This window comes from Amyelois transitella, chromosome 17 (assembly GCF_032362555.1).
Source record: "Amyelois transitella isolate CPQ chromosome 17, ilAmyTran1.1, whole genome shotgun sequence".
Taxonomy (NCBI): Eukaryota; Metazoa; Arthropoda; class Insecta; order Lepidoptera; family Pyralidae; genus Amyelois; species Amyelois transitella.
The window spans coordinates 8,607,045-8,614,909 of NC_083520.1; the positions used below are offsets into that span (position 1 = coordinate 8,607,045).

At 37.2% G+C, this 7,865-nt stretch overlaps 1 protein-coding gene across 1 annotated transcript; it reads left to right on the forward strand.

Moving 5' to 3' along the window:
• Positions 1–5,618: 5,618 nt before the first annotated feature.
• LOC106139852 (serine protease inhibitor dipetalogastin-like) lies at positions 5,619–7,865 on the forward strand. The gene is made up of 2 exons (XM_060949009.1): positions 5,619–5,770; positions 6,380–7,865. Exons 1-2 carry the CDS (start codon positions 5,761–5,763, stop codon positions 7,519–7,521), a joined length of 1,152 nt encoding a protein of 383 aa, XP_060804992.1. The 5' UTR covers positions 5,619–5,760; the 3' UTR covers positions 7,522–7,865.

The following is a 7,865-nucleotide window of genomic DNA, read 5'->3' on the forward strand; positions in this document are numbered from 1 at the left end:
TGACAAAATAACACTTCTTGTTTGATTGCATATTTGGAAAAAAAATTTGATTCACATGCATACACATAATCTCTTCTATATCCTTTGTGGGGTAGACAGAGCCAACAGTCTTGAAAATACTAATAGGCCATGTATAGCTGGTTTTAACGTTTTAATTTACTAAATAAATTAAACAATTAAAATTTCGCGCATCGATTACACAAACAATCTTTCGATTATCCAAACGTAAAATGCTCAGGTACAATTATTTAAACTTTAAACAGGAAGATAAGAGGAAATCGATACAGTTTAATTATCCTCAAGAGGTACTTCATGCTGTATGTGTGGTACTCATTGCAAGTATATAACATTGCGAAGAGCACCGTGAAAGTGTGGTGTACGCGCGCTAGCAACGAGAAACGCATACTTAAGTGCAAGTTTTGTGTTATATTTTATTCATATACATACGCAATGGATAGCAAATTTTGTAAGTTTTTTTATTTATTTTTTTGTGGGTAGTGTTTTGATTTTGTTTATCATTATTTCTGTTCAAAAGCGCAAACAATGAAATTAGCTAAAACAAGTAGATGCCCATCTGTATGTAAGTATGTATCTATGTGTGAAAGTTTTCACCATTTACATTCCCCAGTTTTTTGGAAGAAGCACGGGTTTAGATAACCATGCTTATGACCACATTCTAGATAGGGTAAACACAACTCTCCTTTTGCCTCGTTTACCCTGAAGGGTTGGGATTTCTCTTGTGGACGATGGACTAGCAGCTTGTCGCTGTTTGAATCTCAAATCCATCATAAAGCCGTACAGCTGAACGGGTCCTTTCAGTCTTTTCAAGACTATAGGCCTTGTCTACCCCGCAAGGGATATATATATATAAATACCTACCTATATGTGTGTTTATAATAGTAACAGCTTTAATTACGTATGCATAAGTAACTACAATTAATTTCAGAGAATCAAATAAGATTCTCTTAAATGATGATCTGAAAATCATCAGAATTTTTACCTTCGTTATTAGCACATACCTGCTCTAAAATGGGTTCTACTCGTAGAATGCTCTCCCTTTAGCCATGCTTCAGACGTTATTCATCGAGATGGTCCTTGGACTTATGTAGATTTAACAAAGCATTGTCATCCTATAGGTACTTTACCATTACACAATATAAGGAAGTTCTTTAAGAAGGAAGTTATGAATCGATATAGGAATCTCCTTATTTTACCCAAGTTAACATACAGCTACGCAGTACCTAAATATATAAAATGCAAAGAAACTAACTGCCTGGTCCCACCAAGTCTTCATCCACGTCTGGCGTTTGTTGCCTCTAGCTGGGGTCAGAATGACCAATCAATGAACATGATCATAAGGGAAAAAGTTCCCACAGTAACGGTATACACATTACCATGCGGCCATTTATTATACCTACCTTCTTTTTTCCAGTATTAGTTCTGTTCCTCGCGGTCACAATGAACTGCCTTGCGGAGCCCCAATGGAGTCACGAATCCTGCCCGTGTCCCCGGGTCTATACCCCAGTTTGTGCTTCCAATGGACAGACCTACAACTCCTACTGCGAATTCCAATGCCACCTGAGCCAGTTACAAGACCTGGGCCATGATCTGCACGTTGTTAGGGGCGGCAGATGTGGCGGCGGCTTTTAGATCTCGTTCAAATACATCGCAATATTTTTAAACTGTTGTTGTAATATTATACCTAAAGGTTATATTTTTCAACAGAATTATAAGAGGTTCTCAATTTGTTGGAGTCTTGTTTCTTGCAAGAGTTGGGATGGGATAATTAGACTAAGTGTGAAATTATGCGATAATAAATATATAATAATAGTCAAGTATTCATTGTTATCATTTACTTATTTTAATTCAAGAATTAATTATTGTGTTCGTTCTGTGTTTTCTTCTTGCTTATAAGATCAGGTATGATTACATTAGTAAAAACTAGGGATCAGTTTAGTGAGCGGATGTGATCTTAGACAAGGAGTTTTCTCTTCCACGTGTTCTGCTGTCTTCAGTCAATGAAAGTCTGGGGCAGGTGGTAGTCGTGAGCATTCTATCTCTGAGAGAGCAGGCTGACTATTCTCTCTCAAGTACTTCTGTCTACATTCGTATGTGCATATGTTCCTATAGCGGACGAAGTCCGATGCACAAATGGGGTCGTATTGCGAAGTGCAGTAACATTCATACTCTCTCCATACGGCTGACGACATGGTGCATGTAAGAGCTAGTATGATTACTGAAATAAATGGATAAAACAAGAGTGAGACTAGATAGCGATCGGAAAGTAATATAACGATGATGTTCGTGTGTTGTTCGTCTTGTCTTCTTTCTGTAAGGATCCAACCATTATAAGTAAAAAGGGCATTCAGTCTAAACTACTTACTACGTCTAAATTTAAAATATGAAAGAGGATCTTAACTTAAAAGGTCAACTATGGTTGGTTAAGCCCCATCGTTTGAAAGAAATTAATAATGTTAGTACCTATGTCAATTTTCCCACACATTTCATATCAACAAAACAAAACACATAGCCTAAACTTGTACAACTTTACTATTAGAACGTTTCATAAAACTTACAGATTTTGCAACTCATCATTAATGTAGGTAACTGTTTATTTTACCGCAACGGATCACACGGTTCCAAAGACGTCTCACATTACCTAAAGCGCAACATTTCTCTCTTTTTGGAAATAAACAAGTTTTTTAAAAGAGCGCATGGAAATTCGGATATCGATTTATCAGCTACATTTTCCGGTCGATAGTAAGAGCTTAGATATGAACATTGCCAATTAAATGCCTTAATTTACCCTAATTAAGACATTAATTGCTGCTCTCAATAAATATAAAGTAGTTTAATCATGTTTTTATCTAAGTACTGAACTAAACTGAAAAATATTCTTATTTTTCCTTTTTTCCCGTATTTCATTTGCATTTACGTATTAGGTACATTACCTAACACTAATCAATGCTTGACACTGTAAGGCCTGTGCGTTCATCTACCTTTCGCGTCATATAGGGGCATTTAACGTCATTTTATGATCCTTGGTTTAAAGATAACTTTTAAAATTAACTAAGGTAAACCTACCTATTTTGTAAAGCAGTAAAAAATGGGTTACTTACAGAACTAAAAAAATTGATGGTGATGACTTATTTTGATTTCGCCAGGCACCAGGCAAGCTAGTTGCAATTGCGAGTTTATGATGCAAGTCCTATGACAGTTCCTGGGTACCTTGATATCAGTGGCCCTTAGGTTTCCTCAATTTCGGCTTGATCACTTGTAAAGTAGATTATTTACTGCATGTATGAATGCGAAGAGCAAATGACCGGGTCAAATCTAAAGGTAAAGCTTCAGCTAACAACGTGCGAACTAAGCACGAAACAAAACGCTGTTTGATCTTTTAAAATACCAAAATTTGTTACTTGGGAGGTAGGATTGAAGGAAACCCCAAATTAGAGGCTACTACAATACAAATTATATAATACAAGTAAATTTATAAAGTGACTAAATGAAGCAAAATGAACCTTACCCCGGTATTGTTATTGAAAGTGCCTATTCCTGTTATCATCAATGACATCCATAGGAAAGAGATAGAGTGGTCCTATTTTAAAATGCCGGGAATCGAACGACAGAATTTTTCTTTGAATATCCCTTGATAATGTAAAGAAAATATAAAAAAAGTTTTTTTCTGTTGTGCAGTATTTGGTTTTACGAAAGTCCTCATATATATTTGGGTTCTACTGGTTCTACATATATAGGTGTAGTAAGTATAGGTAAATAAATGTGATTGCCTAATTATTATCTGACACTAGAGTCATTAAAGTTGACCATAATCATAACATGTTATCTACATAAATATAATGCAATGGTTTTATCGTTTGACAGTCATGATAGGTCACAGATATTGAAACCTTGATGCTGTACCATTAGATAATTGACCTGAAAAAATATCTTAAAATATAATAAAAGGTGCATCTAAATGAAAAAAAAAAAATATACTTGAGGAGGAATAAGCAACAAACGAAATCAACAGGGTTTTACGGACCACATAAAGATGAGCGAAAATTCCGCTTTTGCAGACAAATACTTGATAGCCCTGACATATCAGGGCACGAAAAACTGCATGCCTCGTCAACAAGAACCTTCGTGTCACTGTAAAGTCGATGTAAAGATAACTAATTGAGGAAAACACGAAAGCAATTTGCAGTACCAACACCTTACCAACTGGAATGTGTACGATGAACAAATATTAAGTCTCCAAATAAGTATTACACAATAAGTTTACAATTGTCGGTTTTCACGTTCGCCGGTAACTAAAGTTACTATTGGTTTCTCCGGAATCTTATCACTGGTTCCAGAAAACTCGAACTTTACTAGGTATTGCATGAAGTTTGTTGACGGAAAATATTTCGTTGAATTTTCCTATTTTGCATTGGTATTTACATATAGTCACGTCTTTATTCCCTACGGGGTAGACAAGCAGAGTCAACGGTGTTGAAAAGACTGCAGGCCACGTTTAGCTTATGGAATTGAGAATATAAATAAATACATTTAGTTACTTCTTTATAATTCTGTATATTTATACCTTAATCACATCTTTATGAGTACTTACGAGTAAGGCAGAGCCAAAAATCTAAAAAACAAGTAGGATAATAAGTACCTTATAAATTTTGTGCGCATTGTCATCCTTTTCTATGTAATGGATTATTTTACCAGTGAATTCTAACTACACATGTTTATTATTATGACATTACATTAGTAAATGCATAATAATTCATACTAAATTGATTCACACCACTCAAGAAGGTAGGTAATCTGTAAACCTAGTACTTACGTGTAATTAAAAATAGTATAATAATATAATATAAAATGTATGTTATAAATGTGGGTTTCACCTAGGTTCAATCCAGTCATGGTTCAGCCCCCCAGATAATAAGGACCTTACTGTATACTTCACAACCGGGTCTCTTAGTCTTCACTGGAGGAGGACCTATCCTATCCCCCCATAAGTCATATTTATTCAGTTCCAGTAAGTATATCTTATCGCTTTTAAGAATAATGAAATTGTGAAAGAGTCCCAACCAACTCAGCATAAGCCAACTGTATACATCTGGTACTATCTCCCGTTGAAGCTCATGTAGACTTTACGGCATTCATTTTATTTTGAAGACCAACAACCATTTTGATAAAACATGTAGGTACCTATATGTAATGTATCCACAAAAAAATATGAATAAAATATATATTATAAGGTAAGTCCTATGTTGTCTATAATATTACATAGGTACTCACCCTTATTATTATAAGATTATAATATTTTATACGATTTTTAAACTAGAAACCTCGGGACATCAGGGACAGTGGAATGGTCGTCTCAAATCTGCCGGAAACACAATCTAAGTGTCCACTTCAGAAGCTTTTTCAAATTGGCGCGAATTTGAAAAAAAGAAATTCTTTTTTTTTATTTTAAAGCTTAGATCTCGCAAATACGTATTGTAAAAAACAATTCCGAAGAGTTACAAGATGTTTGTTTACGAGCTGACGTCAGCGGCGACTCACGGGGCATTCCGCCTGCAGGATCGCAAGCTCCGTGCGGCATTTTGTAATCACTATATAAACTGCCACTAGGCCACTGTACCAGCATATCACAACTGAGAGTCGACTGGATCGCAGACACAGATTTTTCACAAAGTGCAATAACTTGTGATAACGCGCGGTTAACATTGTAGGCATTTGTTTGTAAAATCTATTTTAGCAATTAACATGATTTACGGTAAGTATTTTTTATTAACTATGTATGCTAATTCATACTCATATTTTTGAAATTTAAAAGATTAATTGTCCTTGTAAAGTGCTTCACTAAGAACATCCTTGGTAATTAATACTAGCTGTGCCCAAAAAGTTATTTTATCATCATTGAAGCCCTCAAGGATAAATTTCCCCCATTTTTTTACATTTTCCATTATTCCATTGCTCCTTATAGTCGCAGCGTGATGTTATATAGCCTAAAGCCTTCCTCGATAAATGGTCTATTTAACGCAACAAGAATTTTTCAATTCGAACCAGTAGTTCCTGAGATTAGCGCGATCAAATAAACAAACAAACAAACTCTTAAGCTTTATAATATTAGTATAGATTATACCTAGCTTAGTTTATTTAATAAAACTAAACCTAGTAGCTGTGTAATTAAGCTAGTATAGAGAACCTACGGGTAAAATTAATTAGCATCGTGTAAGACAATGCAATTAAATCATCATAGTAACTTACTCACTCGTTAAAACATATAATTACAAGAAGACAAAACGAGGCTAACTTTATGTAGGTGTAATTTCAAATAATTTCAATTTTTTTCGGAAATTATCAAAATCTATTTTTTTTTCAGGATTAATTATATTAGTAGCGGTTGGGGTGGCCACGACCTCAGCACTGCCTCCCTGCGTATGCACCAGGAACTACCAGCCAGTGTGTGGCTCCGACGGAAAGACTTACGACAACCAATGCATGCTGGAATGCGCTAAAACTAAGCAGGCCGACTTAACTATGGCGAGGACTGGCCAATGCGAAAAGGAACAAAACAATTGCATCTGCACGTTCGAATATGCACCCGTCTGCGGTGCCGATGGCCAGACTTACCCCAATAAGTGCTCCCTCAACTGCCAAGAAGTCCGGCTAGTCGGTACTGGGCCATGCCCATACACAGAAATTCAGTTGCTCCAACAACCTAAATGCGTTTGCACGCGGGAAGGCCGGCCAGTCTGCGGCAGCGACGGGTTGACATACGCCAACCTCTGCATATTGAACTGCGCGACGACCACTAACCCCAGACTTTCGTTGAAGAACTATGGACCTTGCGTCGATGAAGTCAAAGTAGTCGACCAGCCGACCCCCGACACCTGCGCGTGCGCAAGAAATATGGCCCCGGTATGTGGGAGCGATGGTAAAACTTACGCTAACCCTTGCTTATTAAATTGCGCGACGGCGAAAAACCCTGCACTTTCAGTAAAGAGTTACGGAGCTTGCGTCGATGAAGTCAAAGTAGTCGATCAACCAATCACGGACACTTGCGCGTGCGCTAGGAATATGGTCCCAGTTTGCGGTAGCGACGGTAATACGTACGCTAACCCTTGTTTATTAAACTGCGCGACGGCGAAAAATCCTGCTCTCTCAATTAAGAGCTATGGACCTTGCGTGGACGAGGTCAAAGTAGTGGAACTGTCCAACCTGGACAGCTGCGCGTGCGCACGGAACATGCGGCCGGTTTGTGGCAGCGATGGCAAAACATACAACAACCCTTGCTTGCTGAACTGCGCGACGAAAGACAACCCTTCATTATCAGTCGCCAGGAATGGTCCCTGCGGGGGCGTGAACGTCGTGGATGGTCCCAGACCCGCTAGCGCGTGCACTTGCACCAGGGAGCTGGCTCCGGTGTGTGGATCTGACGGGGAAACTTATAGCAGCGCCTGTATTATGAGATGTAGGAATCCGGACGCCACATTGGCCCACGATGGCCCATGTGAGTCGTAATCCATACAACAGTTTTCAAATAAATCACATGTAATGCTTAGGAAAAATTATTACTGAAAAGTTGTCCCTTAAAAATTTCCAACTCAATTATTTAGATACTTTTGACATTTATATAGGTATGCTTAATTTTAAGTGATCACCTACAGGCTAAATGTGTTAATAAGGCTGTGTTTTAATAGTTAAGTTTTTAATGTTACTTTTAACTTATAATCCGCCTATGATATTGTATAATATGAGGTGGAGTTTTTGCAGATACATTTGTATTGTATATTTGGTTTATTGCTTGTAAGTCACATCGTTAAGGTAGATTTTATAGCAGTTAATATTAAAAGACTATAACGTTA